The sequence below is a fragment of the Gymnoscopelus microlampas genome (genome assembly GCF_963454915.1).
Source record: "Gymnoscopelus microlampas genome assembly, chromosome: 6".
Classification (NCBI taxonomy): Eukaryota; Metazoa; Chordata; class Actinopteri; order Myctophiformes; family Myctophidae; genus Gymnoscopelus; species Gymnoscopelus microlampas.
The window spans coordinates 13,495,437-13,517,727 of record NC_139943.1 but is presented as its reverse complement, the minus strand read 5'-3'; the positions used below and the strand labels follow the sequence as shown (position 1 = coordinate 13,517,727).

General features: G+C 40.7%; 1 protein-coding gene and 1 long non-coding RNA gene across 2 annotated transcripts in view; both read right to left on the bottom strand.

Moving 5' to 3' along the window:
• Positions 1-306: 306 nt before the first annotated feature.
• The window catches only part of LOC311046859 (cilia- and flagella-associated protein 263-like), a gene marked incomplete at both ends in the record, with an annotated part of 89,070 nt that continues 67,085 nt past the window's right edge, over positions 307-22,291 (bottom strand). Inside the window, 2 exons of the mRNA XM_084059433.1 lie at positions 307-459; positions 1,990-2,145. Of these exons, the coding sequence (XP_083915559.1) occupies positions 307-459; positions 1,990-2,145 (309 nt within the window). The remainder of the gene's footprint in view (positions 460-1,989; positions 2,146-22,291) is intronic.
• Positions 3,875-7,019, bottom strand: LOC311047120. Its single transcript, XR_014600936.1, has 3 exons — positions 6,892-7,019; positions 6,619-6,693; positions 3,875-4,281 (listed from the first exon to the last, which is right to left on the bottom strand). It is a non-coding gene; the product is annotated as an uncharacterized lncRNA (long non-coding RNA).

Sequence of the window (22,291 nt, the reverse complement as noted above, 5' to 3'; positions counted from 1 at the left end):
TGTTGTTTAAAATAAGTAAAGATGTTTTGCCCTATTTGTTGCAATTATGCTTTTTGCTCAAAATAAAGAATATCCATCCCTACTATAATGGAGTACTGGTACTATTGACAATTTGACATGACTAATAATAAGAGTAGTAGGATTACATTTTGACCACTTCTACTTTTGATTGCTTGTTATGCACACAACCCAGATACTGTACTATAGTGTACATACACAACATGCCTGCTGGGTCTAAAATACATATTAGCCAGTAATTCATTTTTAACCAGTGTGTAGAAACAAAAGGATAGAGATGGTTTAGGATTAGGTGAGTGTGTGTGTGTGTGTGTGTGTGTGTGTGTGTGTGTGTGTGTAAGGTGGCTTGAGCCTCCCGTGGCTCAAGTCACCTTCAGGCGGCACGCCTCCGTCGGTGAAACCGAGTGCACCTTCTCCAATCTGACTGGTTCTCCAATCGTACTGTGACATATACGTTTCGACAAAAAAGAAAAACACACAAAAGTGATGTTACATCAATGTGCCTACTGTCATTAACCACTGAATCAGTTTCCCCCCATTACAAGCAGGAATTGTGTGAAGAGAGAAGGTTAATGGAAATTCTTAAACAATACTTTTGTTTTGTAGCTGCAGTTGAAGCAAGTTCAACTTGGATTGTAACTTTAAAATTTGCAGCAACTACAAAAGTTGGGCGTCTAGGTGGTTAATTCCCAACATCCATCTTCACTCAAATGGTACAGAACACATAACAAAATGCATGTTAGTCCCATATCCTGACAGACCTGTCAATGACCTTCATATCCTGTATAGCAGACAGGCCTGTCAATCATCTTCAGTTACTCCTCCTAATCCTACAGTTACTCGTTTACAAAACTAGGCTTTCTAAAGTAGCTAATAAGAAGACTCACTTTTTATCACCCGTTTTACCTGAATAAGTAATCTTTTCCCCAGACAAACATATAGACAGATCTTTTTAACATAACAATAATTAGTCTGTTTACATCTTTCCATGACAAACCTTACTAAATTTTAGTTTTTTGTTTTTGTTTCAAAAGTATCAGATCTACAAGCTGACAACGTGCCACGATGCGCAACGTTGTGAGCTTGTATCTGCTAGTTTCACACTTTTTCTTCTTTTCCCCAGTACTGTACATGCTAGGTTGATTTGGTTGTGGTTGTGACTATGTTTGGAAGGTTTACTGAGGGTTGGAAAGCCTCAGCATCGGTTCCAGCACCAGCAGCAGAGATCCTCTGATGATTCCAGGACTTGCTAGATGTCTTCATTGTCATATGGAGAACACCACAACACAATCAACCCTGAGGCATAACTGCATTATACTCAAATGCCTGAGGTCCCCCATGGGTCTGTACTTAGTAGAATGTTTCAAAATGTTTCAGAATTTTTATTTTATTTCAAAATGAGCTAAAACAGCCCGTATACAAGCTCACAATGCGTTGCATCGCGACACATTGTGAGCTCGTAGATCACCTTTTTTCGCTATTTGTCGTATGCCCAAGTATAAGGCTTAAGTGGTTTAAGAAAATGTTCCTGACCTTTCATGTAAATGTGTAGTTCCTGAGCATATACATATGTAGTGTGACAGATTATGTCTGTGCTGATCATATAAAACAGATATTTCATATCGTCTCTGTCGGGAGGAAACCTCATGTTCAAAACTGTTACTTTTCAGGATTCAAATTCAAAAATAGCAAAAGTAGCAGATCTACAAGCTCAAAACGCGTCGCTATGCGCCACGCTTCGAGCTTACGGATCTGCTACTTTTGATGCTTTTGTGTGACGCTGTAGTATGATCAAGTAGGGCATTGATTTTCAAAAAACACACACAAATTAAAATATGGAAATAACAGCAACGTTATGTACAGTGTAGTGTAACGGACAGTGCTGATAATTTAAAAAGGTAATGTTTCATGTATACAGTGTGTGACAGGCTGTGTCCTCGCTGATGGTATTATCGGAGGTTAAAGTTTTACTTCAGCCAGCTCCATCTTCCTCTCCCAGGTGCGGAAGGTCCACTGCAGCTTGTTGTGTTTGTCCTTCAGCTGGATGTACTGCAGGACCCCAGGAACGCTGTACTCTGCCATCTGACCGCACAGCTTCTGGTTCAGCCTCTCTGCTGTTGAACGCTCCTGACGATGAGGGACAGCGGACATGAGGTTCAAGAGTCAAGGTGGTCTTTATCAGTGGCGTAATGTTAGTAACTACGTTTATTTACTCAAGTACTGCACTTAAGTACAATTTCAAGGTACTTTTACTTTACTTGAATTCCACACTCCACTACATCTCAGAGGAAAGTATTTTACTTTTATTTGACAGCTTTGGTTACTAGTTACTTTGCAGGTTTAGAATATTAATACTTACTCAATTAACATTCATTTAAACTGTTGTTTGTGTCCTGACTGAGTACATAATTAAAAGCATCAAGTGAATAAAATCATCAAGCGGTATGAGGACTAAAGCGTGTTGACATGCAGGCAGAGCACTCACCTGGCACACAGATGTGATGTTAATGTTGTTGATGTTAATGTTGTTGTGTCGATGAACTGGAGAAAACACAGAATATACAGAAGATGAATAAAAAACACACAACTTAGACAGACTAAGCTAGAGATGAAGAGCTGCATTCCAAACTGCTGCACCTCCATCTTGAGGTTTTGGTAGGAATCGTAGGATGTATATTGTCAAAAACAGACTATTCTGTTTTTCAATTTGACAAAAAAACAGGGAGGTGATAATAAGACGAATCAGTCAAAACGTTAACTTTGCTGAAATAAATCTGAGTTTGAAGCATTTCATTAAGTGTGAGTCTTATTATTTAAAGGTAGGGTAAGTGATTTGCTTTGGTTAAAATAAGTGTTAAATAGCTCTATATTCTGATAGTACTCATTGCTATAGAGTGTTTGTTCAGTAATAGGAGTCTCCCTGTCTCTCCACCTCTTTATTAAACAGAAAATGCATTTTCGTTTCAGTTTCAGTTTCATTTCCAATTTTATCCAACCAGGACAGAGAACTCAATCAGGATATAGATTAAACAAGTGAAATTGGAAGTGATGACACTAAGAAATGAGCAGACAAAATTGGAACTGGAACACTACAAATGAAGCTTAAAAATGGGTACTTTCTCCTGGTTGGCTGAGATTTTGACACCTACCGGAAAATGTATTTTCTGTTTATACCTTTAACTCCAAGATAGTACAAATGTGTTCCAGTTTTACACAGTTAAATTAGGACTAAGGATATGTGTACAAAACCTTTATTGTCTTACGGTACCACATGCTGTTTCTATTTCGGACTAATAAAGTATTCAATTAATCAATGTAACAGAACAAAGAGTCCAAAAGAACCATTCTCTAAAATATTTAAATTCTGTGATTGCTACTGATCAGAAGTCATAAGGGAGCATGATTTTGTAGGATGTGTGTGCGTGTGTGTGTGCGTGCGTGCGTGCGTGCATGCGTGCGCGTGTGCGTGTGTGTGAAAGAGAGAGAAAGAGAGATGCATTACACAAAAGCCCATAGCTGTGGTATAGTGTGATATCTTGGTCAGGAATGTAATGTTTTTATGTGAGCAGGTTCACCCACAAACATAACCAAAACTATGTTGGTTTCTTGGATTTTGTTTGGAATGAAGCTCTGCATATGTAAATATTTATGAAATATTAATGACATAAGAAGCAATATGCTCTATCCAACTGCCAACAATCCAGATTTGGGACATTGAGGATTCAGTTTTCAAAATACTAGATTTAAAGGCCAGTCCACACCAATGCAACTCCTTGCAACATGCAACTACTTGCAACCATTATCCCCAATGGCAGTTGCATTGGTGTGGACTGGCCTTAAAACTGTTTTGTTGCAAGAAGTTTGCGACTAGTTGCATTGGCCTTTAGATAGCGATTGACATCAAGTTTATTCCTTTAGAGCAGCCAATTATTTGAATCTGTTTCTCTTCCAATTTAATACTACAATACAACAGATACTTTACCTCCATTTTATCAACTACCGACTCTGTTTTAACCTGAGGTTATCTGTCAAAACAGTAATTATATTACTTATTATCTCTATTACTAATCCAAGCAGCTCTGCATTACTTATATAGCAAAAGTAATATAGTAATATTGTATAACGAGTAACTTATTACACTTCCAGAGTAACTTGCCCAACAATGATGCTTACACCCTGCAAGGCCATCTTCAATGTTGGAGTAGATATCTACCGCACTGAAGTCTGCCGCAATGGTTTTGGTCTCGACCCCACATTTTCTCTCTGAAGGGGAAAAAACATGAGAAGAAAGAGGAGATAAATGGAGGAAAAAGTTACTTAATTTCACCCTGGTTTTGTCTCAAGAGCTGCGACTATTCTGTCAATGACAACATGCCCTCATGTAGCTGCTGAGAATCTCTCATGATGGCTTCAATGTGACATTTTCCAGCCCTCTAAAGCCTAAAGTAGGGATGACCACTTAGTTTAGTTTAATTACAGGTTAACTAAGTATAATAATAAAGAGTAAAATATACATATATATAGTTTAGATTGGATGAAGGTTGTGAATCACTCAGGGTCCCAAAGTAAAGTCCACCAGGATTATATTTACCCACAAATGTGGGTAAATGTAGTCTCTGGCCTGTAGGAAAAACAATTTCAGGACTTTCACAATCTACAACTGTAGATCCTATGCCGAACTGCGAGTGGCGTCTTGCGCAGTATGTAGTGTAGTTGCCTCAGTCATCAAACCATGCAAGCACAAGCTAAAATATTGTATTATGTGAAATTGAAATTCCACAGCCGTTGGCGCAGTCTCAGCTGGTCAACTTGCTTCCTCAAGTGTCATACAAATTATTCAACCCAAGTACTTCATTCAAAGAACAGATATTCCTAGTCAAATATTACTAAACTACAAGGGAAAGTTTGTCAGTCAAATTTGCTTGAGTTTAAGTACTGGACTCGAGTACTTGCTTTTAAAAATACTTCATACTGTCAGTAAGTAGGCCTATTCAAAAGTAAAAAATACAAAGAATTCCACAGAAAAGGATTGAGTCATCATAACAGGAAATGTGCCCATATAATCGCATGTGTCTGCTCACTCATACATAAGACACAAATCAATACATCAGTTAACTTGAGTTTAACCATTTCAGTTAAATAATGCCTGGGCTTGATATAATTTGTTGCATGTAGTATCGTGAAACAAATTAAATCAAACCCTTAACACTCATTATTTAATTACAAGCTTTTTCTCCCACACCACGCCTATTAATTAATAATTGAGGTTCAGACAGATTTGCCCTAACAGACAGATTTTTTTTTAAATTATGAAAGATTACTGTAGGCATTTAACATTCACATTCATATTTCTACAACATTACAATATCAGTTATCTTATTTTCAGATGCCAATTTGTCTCCTGGAAGCAAAATATGTGTATAAATGATTGCAGAGGTGTTAAGACGTCAACAAGTAAAAGTAGTCCCTCTTGTACTGTAACTTCAGACTCCTGACTCCAGACTTTTTCACAACTTACTCCCTCTGTTCATGTGTGAGTGACTCTAGCCTAGGAAAAAAACGTTTTTGCTGCATACACCCATTTGCTGGATTAAGTACTGATAAGTACCATGGACAGCAATGAGATAAGTACCATGGACAGCAATGAGAGAGAGGAGAGAAAAGAGAGAGAGGAGAGAGGAGAGAGGAGAGAGAGAGAGACAGAGATACAAAGAAAATGTTTTGAAAGCAGTGAAAACCAGACAGATACATTTGAAATGTTAAGTTTTGATTGGCTGGTGATATGACTGGTGATAAAAACATAATGGAAGCAGGGGAGTATAACAGATTACAGATACATTTTAATGACAAATATGTTCTGGGTCGAGTAGTTGTAGCTGCCTAGCGTGTGTGGGGGGGTACACCAATCACTCAAGCCCAGGGAATCAATAATAATGTACCTGTCCATCTGCTGTGTGTATGAATGGCCAGGTCTGAAGTCAGGTAATGAACACCAACATCAATCATTAAAACAGACTGGTGTTTCTCCACAAGCAGGTGCTGCATCTGGTTAGTGAATAGAAAATAGATTTGCAGGTCGGGATGCCAATTTCATGCAGTCAGGGGATAGAGTTCATACATGTGAACTTGTGAAATTGTAGGTGATAAAACGAATGAATGGTTTCTCTCTCCTGACTGGATCAAACTGGTGTCCCAGCTGAAAAGTAATGTTCTGTTTACTAAAGAGCTGGAGAGAAAATGGTCCTCACAATGTCTATTTCTCAAATTTGACAATACTTGTGGGGACATTTGGTGCAAGCACAAGCACAAGCGCACGCGCGCACGCACGCGCGCACGCACACACACACACACACACACACACACACACACACACACACACACACACACACACACACACACACACACACACACACACACACACACACACACACACACACACACACACACACACACACACACACACACACACACACACACACACACACATTCTCTCAGCATGTTCATAGCCATCTTGTTGACAGAAAGTACTGTTATTGTAGTACAACCTTGATGGCTTGGACTTCAGAAATGCTGTAAAAATGAACAAAAGGTTGTTTTCACCTTAATTTATTTGTTCTTAGTCATGATCACCTCCTTTTGCTGGGGTAGTTCCTCCTGAGCATTACGCACAGCCTCCTATGGAGCAAAGGGCTGAACAGTGAAATGGGATTTGTGGAAAACATACAAGACATTTTCAGTTGTTGTTATAATCCATATTCACTGCAAGGTTTATCTTACTGGACGACACACAAACACACTAAAACATACAGAAACTGCATCTGTCACAGTCAAACTCTTCATTCCCTCACCCAACTACTAAACTATATACTTTACCTTGTTCTGGGCCACTGTGGTAGACATACTAGCTATCTATTCCTGAATGGCTTTCATGAAGTCATCCACTGCCTGGATCTGATCTCATAACCAGCCTGCTCTCTTCGCAGTTCCTCCAACTCCAGGGCCACCCTATATGCATGGATGTGCCCACACATGGACAGAAGACAGGATGAGATGATAGAAGACGTGTAAGACGTGGCACTGCGGTCTGTCCACTCTTAAAAGCAGGTTGTTTGCCCCAAAGATAGAAATTAGGGTCATATAGCATATACTGCAGTGTAGATTTTGATATGGAAAATATGGTATTTGTAATTGTTTACCCCAAAATATAGGTCTGCTTTACTCCAATGTTTACATCATTCTTCAACATACAGCAAGCTATGTGCAGAAATGGCATTATGCTTTAGACCAGTCCTCACCAATGGCCTTGTGCAGTCTCTCCATCTCCTCCTGCTGTTGGAAGGAGCTCAGCTGCATCCAAAATGTAAAAGAAAATAGGGCAAAACAGAGTCACAAAAGTGTTTGCCCTTAAACATTTTTACACATTTGTGTTTGACAGAGTAATTTAGTATTCTAAATAAGTAAGTAAGTACTTACTTATACTAAATAATATAAGGGTATACAACAAGGATCTGGGAAAAGAACTGTAGTAAACACAGACCAATATATGTGAGCAGAGGGACAACATGCATGAACCAAGTCTAAGAATTTAACTGTGGGTGAATGTTTTTGAACCACCATACTTAGTTGACCGTATTCTTATGGACTACACTAAATATCTTTACCAAAAATTGCCGATCTACAAGCTCACAGCGCATCGCGTTGCAATGGGTTGTGAGCTTGTATATCTGTTATTTTCTGCTAAATGTTAACTCCAGAATAGGAATGGTCCAAGTGGTTAATTCATTTAATAAAACATCACCTCTGGTGGCTTCATATTTAGGACTTCCTTCCTTGAAATAATCAAAGCAAAATATGACAAACTACAGAGTATATAGATGCTGTATCAATGTTTGACACATGCAGAAATGCAATCAGGCAAAAGGAATCCCAATTTGAAACCAATGTGTGCAGTTATTAACACTCTATAGCCATATAACAAGGTTAAACAATTCATGAACACCTAAGAGTACATTTACTGTAGCACCTTCTTCTACTCCACACAGTCAATATGTCTATATTGTCCGCCTAAGGACCTCCGGAGTCCTAGGCAGGCTCACTAACATCAACTATAGCCGCTGGTATAGAACCTATACCTCTGCTGTGTCTTCCATCAATTTGAAATATGGAAAACATGAGATGTGTGACACTGCTGAGGCACCTTACCATATTCTGTCCATCACATCTCCTTTGCAAATGAATAGAATTAGGAATTAGAAATGCATGTGGATTAAGACAACGTAGAACAACATGTTGAATGTTTCTGTAACTCCTAATTAACCACATGGACCCCTTAGCGTCCTTATTCTTGTAATTGGCAAAAAAAACGGTTGACATTCAGCGAAAATAGCCAATCTGCAAGCTCATAACACCTCGCATTGCAACGTGTTGTGAGCTTGTAGATCGGCTATTTTCTGCTAAGAGATTTGGTGCAGAAGGGGAAAGCCTAGCTACCACATTAACAAAGTAGACTGTTATTCAAATGTGATGATTATAATCTTTACAACATCCCTCTCTGTAGAATGTATTTCAAGTTTTATAATCACATTTCCAAAAGTAACTTAACAGCAATAAAGTCTGCATAATGATACTGCTTACAATGATCTTTATTTTTGATGGGTGTTTATTTTTTCCTCTCAAATAGCCTAACTAAGAATCTGTAGACAAAGAGTGATTGTTCATAGAATATGATATTGACAAATAATTATCTTGTCATTCAGAAGCAGGCAGACAGACAGACAGACAGACAGACAGACAGACAGACAGACAGACAGACAGACAGACATCTCATACAGGCATACAAACAAAGCAGTTAGCAAACAAAACACAACACAAGAAGGCAACAACAACAACAACAACAACAACAACAACAAAAGCAGCAACAACAATGATATAGTATGTCTAAGGTTGAAAGCATCAAGTAAGACAGCTACTCATAATAATATCTCTCTTGTCCAAGTCCTTCAGGGGTTTGGATGACAAGTCTTTACTTTGGGCTTATTGAGCGTGTCCTCTGTACCATGCTCTGTAAACTGTAAACTACACTACACTAAACTACACTACACTACACTACAACACAACTCTACACAACAACACAACAGCCTAGAGCATCATAACAAAGCAGTCACATTGTGACTTCTTTGTTATGATGCTCTATGCGCAAACTAGGTGTTGTGACTGTCACAACACCTCTGTACCATGCTCTGTAAACAACACTACATTTAGGATTAAATTAACGAGTATATATAGAACACAACATAACTACACATCATAAAACAAACTACACTACACTATACTACACTACACAACACTACAACACAACTCTACACAACAACACAACACAGCCTAGACTAGAGCATAGTTTGCATAGTTTGCTCCACTGGATGCTGAATGTTCATGACCTACAACCAGACATTTTCAAAAATGTTCAAGAATAACGAAAATAGCCAATCTCTATCTCTGGTCCATAGCATAGCATTGGACCAGAGCAAGCCGATCTCGACAATCAAAACTTGTCATGTCACAACGTGATGTTACTTATGAGCTTATATGACTCATAACATGACAATGGTGGATTAAAAGATAATAATAAATAAAGACTTGACACAGACAAAGAGGATAAGTTTACCATACAGCAACATTGGTGAGTTTATAGTTGTTACAATCAGACTCACCCAATAATTAATTGCAGTCAGATTGTCATCTATAGTTTCATATCCATTTGAAGGTTGTGGCATTAAACGTGTATTTAGTAAAATATCTACACTTTTCCACGAGATTCAAACTGCCGAATTGACAGCAGAAACACATGTAACCTTCCTTCAATGAGCAACGTGGTAGTGTTATGGTGAAATGTGTGACCTGACAATATTATGTCATGTGACTGAGGACTTGTTATGTGGAGTCCAATATGGTCACATATTTCGACAGGTCACACATTTCAGCGTAACACCACAGGAGGCGAGTAAGCGAAAAATGATTGACAGGTGCATTGCGTGTGGGGTCACAATAATTATCAACTTTTACCCCAGGGATGCAAGGGCCAACAATGTTAACAAACAAGAAACCTTTCTATAGGTTCATTTTAATCCATGCCTTTGAGAAACCATTTGAATGTTAGCATTAGCAGATTAATGCTACAATCTTGGAATCCATTTGTAAAAATGTGTTGATTCAAACAACTAAAAGTTTTTCTAATATTAAAACTAAAACAAGAAACGCGTTAACTCTCGTTCAGCCAATCATAGTCTGGGAGTCGTACACCAAATTTGCATATCCACGCGCACGTTGCACTTTAAACACTCATCAGTTTTCGTTCAGCGTCATAACGTCCCTGATGCTGAAGCTGAGAGAGAATTGCTTTGCAACAGAGATGGTTCAACCAACTGCCGACTGCCGTCAGCTGATCAACCAGGACTCTGACATGGAGGATGAGCTCAGCTCTTTCCACCACTACCAACTTCTCGAACTCTGGCTCCGTTTTCGGAGAAGGAGGAAGAGGAGAGAGAGGCGGGAGAAGCGAGCGCGGCGTGAGGAGTTCTTTGAACGGGCTGATGAGATACAGCGACAGATACTCCAAATCCAACGACACCTCTCCACTTTACAGGCGCAGGTGGGGGAGAGGAGGAGAAGGAAGAGGAGTCTGTCACTGTAGCTTCATGGAGTTTACACTCCCACCACAACGGTCCTTTTCAGGACCACCAATTGTGCACTAAAAGAGAGTGTAGCCTAAGCTATTAACTACTGTGTGGTATGAAACTGCGCGGCCGTTGCTGGAGATCAGTGACCGGCGGTGGGCGTCGGTGTTGAACTCTGGTGTGGACGTTACTGCAGACAGAGTCGGCCGCGGCTCTGAGCACCCACGTGGACGCACCGTTAAAGCACCCATTTAAACTCATCTCCACAAACAAACTACACTAAACTACACTACACTAAACACAACTCTACACAACAACACAGCCTAGACTAGAGCATCATCATCAACAAAGCAGTCACATTGTGACTGCTTTGTGTTGTGACTGTCGTGTTGTGATAGACTTACTATCACAACACGACAGTCACAACACAGAGCAGTCTCAGGTTGCGTGGAAACTGGAAGTATATTTCATAAATGATTGTTGTTTAATTAATTGCCTTGTGTAGGTCTACAGGTAGCCTACCTACTGCATAATGTATATGTAAACGGCCTAACGGTTATTATGGGTCTCAGGCAGTGCAATTATTATTATGATTCCACAAAACACACATACCATACCATATAATATGTTACTTACCAGCCTATTACTGTGAATTTGAGCTATTTAATGTCTTTTAATGTCCCAAAGGACATTAAAAGACAGCGTACAGTATACCTTCTATACACATAGACCTGGATGATGGAAAATATCAAATAACCTGGCTATTAATGTCTAAAAATAATAATATTTTATTAAAATGAAACTGGGCTAAGCTAACTAAATATGAAGTTGCAAAATTTGAAAATAAAAAGCGGGGAAGACTTACTTTAAAGGCTAATTGTTAATTGAGACAGTTGCTAATCAATAGAACGGACAATTAATAAAACAAAACCAGTGGTGAAAAGTAACTAAGTACATTTACTCAAGTACTGTACTTAAGTACAATTCTGAGGTATTCTTACTTTACTGGAATATTTCATACTTTTACTTGTACTCCACACATCTCAAAGGCAAATATAGAAGGCCTACTTTTTACTCCACTACTTTGTAGATTTGTATTATTATTACGAAACCACTTCAGACCTATATACTTTGTCAATTTGAAAATAGCCGATCTAAGCTTACAACGTGTCACAAAGCAACGCCTTGTGAGCTTGAAGATCAGCTATTTTCAAAGTATTTTTGTACTTGTGAATGTAACCTTCTGCATAATGAGTACTTTTACTTTCGGTACTTTAAGTATATTTTGATGCCAATATTTTTGTACTTTACTCCAGTTAAATTTAAACCTCCTCAGTGCTCAGTCGCAACATTGTATCGATTTGAGGCGTGGGAAAGTTGATAAACATGGTTCCCAGGAGCCCACGTGACACTTGCTTAGTTGGGCACGTGTGGGTATGTGCGGGTGTGCATGCGCGTGCGTGCGTGCGTGTGTGTGTGTGCGTGTGTGTGTGTATACAACTGCTGCGCGTGCGTGCATGCATGCTCTGACGCAGGGTCATTTGGGGACAGGGTGAAACATTTGAGGTTGGTTTGGCAAATTGCTTTAGCCATATATATTTTTTAAATGCTTTCAAAATGAAATCTACAAAGTAACTAGTAGGCTAACTAAAGTTTTCAAATATGTGTAGTGGAGTAAAAAAATATTTGCCTCTGTCTGCAATGTAGTGGAGTAGAAGTAAAAGTACTGTAAACTGGAAATACTCCAGTAAAGTAAAAAAAAACTGTACTTAAGTACAGTACTTGAGTAAATGTACTTAGTTACTGTACATCACGGTTTACAAACAACAATTCTCTGACAGTGCGGAGTTGTTGAGGTGTGCACGCTCTGGTGCTCTGGCGTGCACCTGGCTGGCGTGCACAGTTTGTCAGGAGCCAATCATATGATGGGAGCGGCACACCTAATTTGCATATGCACGCACGTGTTGCGGTATAAAGCAGCAGCAGTTAACAGACTGTACTTATTGTTCCTGTTCATCTGAAGAGGCTACATTCACTCTGAGAGTTTTCCTTTCAACGATGGGTAAAATTCCTGAAAGCCAGCCTGACCGGCAGGTGGTCATCCACCATTCTGACGGCAAGGAGGCTCCTTCTAGCAGCTCCAACAGGAGGAAGAGGAGGTGGAGGAGGAAGAAGAGATTGGGAGGATGCAACTCTCTCTCCATCACCATCTCCAACTCCCCTGACTCCTGTACCTCCTCCGGCTCCCAGAGTCAGAGGAGGAAGAGGCGGTATAGAGGGAGAGCCAGCCGGGAGAGATACAACCGTCAGAGAACTCAGTTGCATGACATCAAGATTCTTCTGGACCGTCTGTCACTGCAGTGAGCCACTAGCCTGACGTACTTGACTGATCAATTGACCCACAACAAAACGGTCCTTTTCAGGGCCAACAACTTGTATCTTGAAAGTGTGTAGCCTATACATTAGATAGAAACTACTGTGCCGTGTGCAGTGAAAATGCGGGACCACCGGCCACCGCTTACTCGCCCATCCCGGTCGACACCGTCACACCGGTCCTCCTACGAGCCGCAACCCGCAAGCAACGGGCGCCACAAGCCGGCGAGAGGGAAGCACCGGTGTCATGCGATGCGAGCCCAGGCTCAAAGCCTGCCGCTAAAACCAATCAATACACTTTAGTAACACAACAAATAAGATCATCGTGTTAGTGTTCACTTTCCCCAAATCGTTGCTTTTAGCCTAGTCCATTGTTTAACGTTGTTACTTAAACTCAGCCACTTCAGACCACTTCAATGCGTCGTATGTCGTATACAAACAAGAAACCTTTCTATAACATAGAAAGGTTCTGTTTAAAACTGAATCCATTTGAATGTTAGCATTAGCAAATTAATGCTACAATCTGGGAATACATTTGTAAAAAATGTATTGATTCAATTCAACTCTAAGTTCGCCTTCTTCTAATATTAAAACAAAACAAGAACGTGGTTTACTCTCGTTTTAATGAAGTCGGCAGTCAGTCATCCAATCGGCAGTCAGTCATCCAATCACGATACGACGCGACTCGCCGTCATATCCTGATTGGCTGACTGCAATTTAAACGCTACGGATTTATGAGTCTTCTGTCAGCCAATCATATACTGGGAGCCGCGCACCTAATTTGCATATGCACCTGTCTAAAAGCGCAGCGGTTACAACTCAGCGTCGTTATCGTTCCTGAGCTGATCAGAGATGGTTGAACCGATTGTCCACCGTCAGTTGAGCGCCTACCCTTCCTACATCATGGAGGAGACGGCCGTTTCTCTTCACCACTACCTGCTGATGAGGAGGAAGATGAGGAGAGAGAGGAAGGAGAGGAGGAGACAGAGGAGGGAGGAGAGGAGGGAGAGGATGAGAGAGGCCCATCAGGAGTTCCTTGAACAGACTGATCGGTTGCAGCTACAGTTGCTCCAAATCCAACAATACCTCTCCATGATAGCGGCGTAGGAGGAGGAGGAAGAGTTGGAGGAAGGAGTCACTGCAGTGACCTTGGCTTGGAGTTACATCTCCCACAACAACGGCCCTTTTAAGGGCCACCCAACTGTACACAAAAAGAGTGTGTAGCCTACACTAATAAACTACTATGCGGTATGAAACTGCGGGGGTTAGCAGGGGGACCGTAGATGGAGACATCCCTGAGTAAGAGCGGCAGCCAGCCGGCCTGGTGGGCTGCGGCCAGCTGCAACTCTGGACTGGTCCGGCCCGCGGCCCCTAGCGGACTGAGGACCAGTCATTGTCATTGTTGAGAGCTCATCGTTAAAGCGCCCATATACACGCTCACCTGACCTCCACACACAGACACATATAAACCAGACTCACTGAGAGTCCAGAAAAACAACAAACTCACGATTTGAACTAGCTATTATATATAAATACATAGGCTGTTAACTTGTTAACATGGCGAGAGAGAGCACTCAGCACACAGTTAAAGCGCCCAAAATAAATCACTTGTGACAAAACACTCGTGATGGCGTCGCCGTAACGCGCGGCTTTGAGCTGAGGAGCGCCGTGGATGCATGCATCATGTCCATAGCAGCACACACATGGACGTTATTACAACGTTCAAAATGATCAACCATTACTGTGCTAAAACAAATGTCATCCTTAGCATATAGCTTGGCTTAAACAATGGTAAATGAGGCGGGCTTCACGTGGCTTTGTGACAACGATTCAACGTCAGACCGGGTATGTTGTCTTCAGTCTGACAGAGACAGATGAAGATCAAAAGAGCAGCGCTCCTTTCCAAAAGTTCAACCGTTTCAAGCTTGAAGCGCCCAGCACGGTGAGCGCCCGCGCTCAACCCAGTACCAAGCGGTGGACGGTGGGTTTAGCTGGGGCAGCCCGGGGGGCCGGAGCGCGGTGGTGCTGAGAAGCAAATGCCTACATTTTGAAAGGAGCGTCGTTACATAGACATGTATTGCTGTGGCAGGCTGGTGGCTTGGCGCTGCCAGCTCAAAGGGCTTTCTCAGTGGACACGGCGTCAAATGGTTTTTAACCCTCTTTTGAAGCTTTTATTGTTTTGTTTTGCTCAACTGCATTCCTTACAGATTGTTGATCTTGACCTACATCTCAAACTGTTACTCAAAGTTGACCTGAGCGACCGAAATCAGATTAGATTAGAACCGTGTGGACTGTAGAGTGGACTCAACATACTTTACATTACAGTCATTTAGCAGACGCTTTTATCCAAAGCGACTTACAATAAGTGCATTCAACATAGATAGGGAACGAAAACTACTCATCACCAGAAGCCTTAAGTGCAATTTCTGCAAAAACAAGCAACCAAGAGTATACCTAGAGCTAAGGTACAAGTGCAATATATCAGCTACCTTAAAAGATGAGACAACATAGCAAAATCAAATGAGCAGGAGCTAAAACAAATAAGTGTATCGACTAAACAAGATCCAATAAAACAATACAACAATAAAACAAGCGTTCGTACAACTTGTTAACAACAAAGTAATACTTTAGCTGCCAGGCTACAACCATAGTTATAATATATCTACATATATACCTATATATATATATATCTATACTGGCTACAACCAGGACACTACATTTCTACTAGAAAGACTAGACTTACCAGAGACTGCATCGGGTTCTTCCTAGACTCATATAAGATCCAATCCTACTGATTTTATCCGGGTTGGAAATCTGCTGTCCCACCGCTACGGGCTCAGAAAGGAAACCAATGGGAATGGAACCACAAGGTCTCCATCGAGGGGCTCATCCTTCAGGGCTACATCCTGTAGAAAAAAGCGCCTCGCTATTCCTGTTTGATCTAGGCATGGACGTAACTTTTCCACCTACAACGTTTTAAGTTTCCCCAGGAGAGACCGATGACAATCACCAATCCTAATGCTAATGCTAGCTCTCCGCGTCTGAGCCCTATGGTCTGAGCACATCCAGCGTGTTAGCTAAGTTTCCTTCAAAGTTGTCCTGCTTTAACAGCAACGAAAACAGCAAGCCTGTACTTCCAAATACTAGGTTATTCCTTAAATTCACCCGGGACCATCACTGTAACCTATTGTCTCCCTGGTGGAAATATAACAGAGCTTATTTCATCTCTGGACTCTGGTTGTCCTTCTAGGTATATTCATACAGCACGTGACACGGTCACACGGGGTCGAATGACGTCATGGATAGGTAATAACAAATAGTCTGCTAGATAGCTCCATCTGGTGTACAAAGCACTAAACACCTCTCACCTCTAGAATTCCTAGTACTATACTATATACACTAGTAAGCATTGCTGCTGTAAGTGTGGATCTCAATTCCTTTGGTTCATTATTAAGTCCAATTCTATTATTAGCTATGTGGTCCATCAATCAATGCATACGTTTCCACAAAAAAGAAAAACACACAAAATAGATTTTACATCATTGTAAGTACTGTCATTAACCACTTATATACTTCATTGGCCGCTGTTCCCCAGGGGTCTATACTCGGTCCCCCAGGGGTCTATACTCGGTCCCCTCTTTTTTTCTTTCTTTACCTCTACACCAAATGTCTTAGCCAAAAATAGTGAATCTACATGCTCACAAAGTGGTGGTCTGCTATGTTTGCCTAATATTTTCCTATTATGACATACACAGAATGGTGACACTAGGGTTCATATGGTTAAAGGCATTCAAAAGAAAGGCTGCAAACTGTGGTTATGTGAATAATTTGTAAGACGACAAACATTACTCCCACAGAGACAAATACAGAGATTATAATTATGAAAGGTACCATTGGCCATCAAGTATGATGCCATGTCCAGTTTACAAAACATTGTTAACTCAATTCAATCTTGTTAACAGCTTGATTACTTTTAACATAAGAAAGTTCAGTTCCAAAAATCTACGAAATAATTCCGATCAATAAACAGCTCCAGTGTTCTAGACACACACACACACACACACACACACACACACACACACACACACACACACACACACACACACACACACACACACACACACACACACACACACACACACACACACACACACACTAACCATTTATACCCTACAAACATGTGACTTAGGCCCAAAGAAATTGCCTATTTTGGCCCTAGTCACACTAGGAAGATAGGCTAAAGGGGAGGGAACAGCATGATCCTTTTCAAATAGGATAGGCGATTTTACCAGAGGTGGCCAGTGTCATGACGAGCTGACTTAGGCAAAAATATAATTTTCCTCAAAACATGACTTATGCCATTACGTAGTTTAAGAAGGTGACGATATGACATACAGCAGTGTTGGGGTACATTTATTTTACTTTTCATGGTAAATTCACCCCAGAACCTTCCATACAGCACCATAAATGTATAAATCCCATATATCTATTATTACAACAGTAGGAAACAGCACAAGATAAACCACAGAAGACAGCATTGCTCATTGTGGTTAAGCCTTCATACTATGATGATGATATGCTCAGGGCCTTTAAATGTGATAATATCTTTTCTTACTAAGGATTTTTTTTAAATGTCTATCAATATATCAAGATATGTGGGGCATCCAACTCTTAGCTTCTGATTTTTCTGAACACTCCCTTTCAAATAACAAATAAATTGCATCTTAAATAATAGTTGATCAATACCCAGTAATTTATTTGACCACTTAACAGATGGAAATGACTTTGAGCGTATGGAAAAACTCAAAACACTCAAACAGGACACATACATGTAACAACAATCCTAACCATTGATATACAAAAGCTCTCATTTGAGATGATAGAGCCTGTCAGTGATACAGTATGTCAGGTTGAGTTTCTTTCCCTTTTGTAGTGAACCTCCATTGTCGGGGCCAGAGTTGGGGCAGACAATACTGGTATCCCCTGTGTCCTCTTCTCTGGTGAGGAAATTCATCACTGTGTGTATTGTGTGCGTGGGTGGACACGTGCGGGTGGACACGTGCGTGTGTCCAAACACATGTCACAAGTGTGGACACTTGAGCATATACGTAAATCACATTTGGTTCGTTTGATTTGTCCCAGTGTGTGGATGGTTGAATAATTGACATTTAGTAATAAAACTGCATTGAGCAGAATGAGCACATGATCCACATTTGAAATTACCAGTAGGGATGATAAAGCGTCTGTGATGGAAGGCCTGTCCACACTGGATGTGTTTGTCCTCCTGAAGGTACCTCTGTGGTACTCTGCATGTTCACACAGCTGTTCTCTTGGAGCTTATCCAGACACTCCACTGAACCTGAAGTAAACACCAGCTTCACAATGTTAATACAGAAATCATTGAGGTTCAGACATAAAGACATGTTTTTTAAACTATGAAAGATTACTGTAGGAATTTAACATTCACATTAATATTTTAGATTTGACAACATTACAATATCAGTTATCTTATTTTCAAATGCCAATTTGTCAAACCCCTGGAAACAAAATGTGTGTATAAATTCATGCAGAGGTGTTAAGACCTCAACAAGTAAAAGTAGTCCCTCTTGTACTGTAACATCAGACTCCTGGTATGAACACATACAATTCTCTGTCCAAGCATGGGCATTTGCACTTCCCCCAATCATTCATTCAGACTTTTTCACAACTTACCCCCTCTGTTTATGTGCGAATGACTCTAGCCTAGGAAAAAAAACTATTTTGCTGCATACACACATTTTCTGAATACTCCCATTTGCTGGCTTAAGTCCTTTTTATATCAAGGGCCCCCAAATGAATATGTATTTGTGCCAGGAAACCCCATACAAGATTTGCGTTGTTAAAACCTTTCAAAAATATTCCAAATGTTTCACATTCTTTCTAGCTAAAAAAAAAGACTAGCAGATGTACAAGATCGGCCTATTTTCGAATGGCCAGAGTATAAAATAGGGTTAAAGTGGTGACACTGATTTTGATGCTATATTAACACATTTTCCTGGGGAACCCCTGGAACCTATTCAAGGACCCCTGCACACTTTGAGAACCACTGCTCTGAAGTCAGGTAATGAACACCAACATCAGCCATTAACACAGACTGGTGTTTCTCCACAAGCAGGTCTGCATCTTGTTAGTGAATAGAAAATAGATTTGCAGGTCGGGATACCAATTTCATGCAGTCAGGGGATAGACTTCATACATGTGAACTTGTGAAATTGTAGGTGATAAAACAAATTAAAGTTTCTCTCTCCTGACTGGATCAAACTGGTGTCCCAGCTGAAAAATAATGTTCTGTTTACTAAAGAGCTGGAGAGAAAATGGTCCTCACAATATCTATTTCTCAAATTTGACAATACTTGGGGACATGGTTAATGATAAAAGAAAAAGATGTCCTGCCTACTGTTAGACCCTTATGGGTGTTAGTATCCTCTTCATCATTTTAAAGGCGTTTCCTTCCATTCAGAAATTCCACTCAAATTGAAACCAGATCAGTTATTTGGTTAAAATAAGTCAGACACCAGATTGATTGATCAGAAGGTTCACATTTCAACATCATGCAATTAGACAATTAGGCACCAACATGGAAGTGCAAACGTAGCTACCACATTAACAAAGTAGACCGTTATTCAAAATGTGATGATTATAATCTTTACAACATCCCTCTCTGTAGAATGTATTTCAAGTTTTATAATCCCATTTTCAAAAGTAACTCATCAGCAATAAAGCCTGCATAATGATACTGCTCACAATTATCTTTATTTTTGATGGGTGTTTATTTTTTCCTCTCCAGTCTGAGGTTAAAAGCATCAAACAGATTGTAAAACAGCTACTCATATCAATACCTCTCCTGACCAAGTCCTTCAGGGATTTGGATGACAAGTCTACTTTGGGCTTATTGAGCGTACTGTACCATGCTCTGTAAACAACATTACATTAGGATTAAATTAACAAGTATATATAGAACACAACATAACTACACATCATAAAACAAACTACACTACACTACAACTCTACACAACAACACAACACAGCCTAGACTAGAGCATGATAACAAAGCAGTCACATTGGGACTGCTTTGTTATGATGCTCTATACAGGTGTTGTGACTGTCACAAGTTCACAACACATTTTCAAAAATGTTCAAGAATAACGAAAATAGCCAATCTCTATCTCTGGTCTATAGCATTGGACCAGAGCAAGCCAATCTCGACAATCAAAACGTGTCATGTCACGACGTCATGTTACTTATTACACCAGGAGGCGAGTTAGCGAAAATGATTGACAGGTGCACCGTGCATTGCGTGTGTGGGGGTCACAATAATTATGAACTTTTACACCAGGGATCCCAGGGCCAATAATGTTAACAAACAAGAAACCTTTCTATAGGTTCATTTTGAAACTGAATCCATTTGAATGTTAGCATTTACAGATTAATGCTACAATCTGGGAATCCATTTGTAAAATTGTCTTGATTATAACAACTAAAAGTGTTTCTAACATTAAAACTAAAACAAGAAACGTTTTTAACTCTCGTTCAGCCAATCATAGTCTGGGAGTCGTACACCAAATTTGCATATCCACGCGCACGTTGCACTTTAAACACTCATCAGTTTTCGTTCAGCGTCATAACGTCCCTGATGCTGAAGCTGAGAGAGAATTGCTTTGCAACAGAGATGGTTCAACCAACTGCCGACTGCCGTCAGCTGATCAACCAGGACTCTGACATGGAGGATGAGCTCAGTTCTTTCCATCACTACCAACTTCTCGAACTCTGGCTCCGTTTTCGGAGAAGGAGGAAGAGGAGAGAGAGGAGGGAGAAGCGAGCGCGTCGTGAGGAGTTCTTTGAACGGGCTGATAAGATACAGCGACAGATACTCCAAATCCAACGACACCTCTCCACTTTACAGGCGCAGGTGGGGGAGAGGAAGAGGAGGAAGAGGAGTCTGTCACTGTAGCTTCATGGAGTTTACACTCCCACCACAACGGTCCTTTTCAGGACCACCAATTGTGCACTAAAAGAGAGTGTAGCCTAAACTATTAACTACTGTGTGGTATGAAACTGCGCGGCCGTTGCTGGAGATCAGTGACCTGCGGTGGGCGGCGGTGTTGGACTCTGGTGTGGACGTTACTGCAGACAGAGTCCGCCCGCGGCTCTGAGCACCTGGACGCACCGTTAAAGCACCCATTTAAACTCATCTCCACAAACAAACCACACTAAACTACTGCACTAAACTACAACACAACACAGACAACAAGCAGTCACATTGTGACTGCTTTCACATTGTGACTGCTTTGTACACAATGTACACACTCGACTCAACTCGCTGAATGTATTAGCAGGTCGGAAACAACATGTAAACATCCTTCAATGAGCTACACCTCTTCCGTCCTCGACATGGCGACGTTACAGTTAAATGTGTGTGTGAGCAGTGGGCGAGTGGGGGTATGCAAGTCCACAAAATGGTCACAAAGTTCACTGTATCACAGAGCTAGCAGAACTGATATTTAAATGGACACATGCTTGCATTGCGTTGGTGGCGTGGGTTATTACATAACATAACATAGTAACTGTGTGAAAATTAACTTTTACCCCAGGGATGCAGGCACGTCCACTAATGTTTACAAACAAGAATCCTTTCTATATCATAGAAAAGTTCAGTTTTTGTTGTCAGTCTGATATACAGATCAAAAGAGCAGCGCTCCTTTCCAAAAGTGCCCAGCCAGCACCACCACGCTAGTCGCTTCAAGCTGCACCCGCCGGCGCCCCGGGGTGCAGCGGGGGGCCGAAGCGCGGTACTGGGAAGCAAATGCCTATATTTGTAAGGGGAGCGTCTTTACATAGACATGTATTGCTGTGGCAGGCTGGCGCTGTCAGAAAAGAGCTTTCTCAGTGGACACGGCGTCTTGTGGTTTTAACCATCTTTTAGGTTTTTTTTTTTTTTTTAACAAACTACATTCCTTACACGGTTGTTGTTGTTGTTGTTGTTGTTTATCTTAGCCTACATCTCAAACGCAACAAAACAACCATTGGTTGACATATGAGAAGAACAGTGTGGAGTGGACTGAACATACTTTAGCCCTGAAAAACATGCAGTCGGTCGAGCGTCATGTGAACCATGGCTAAGCCTAAACATACTTTAGCTGCTAGGCTGCAACCATAGTTATATATATATATATACACACATATATATC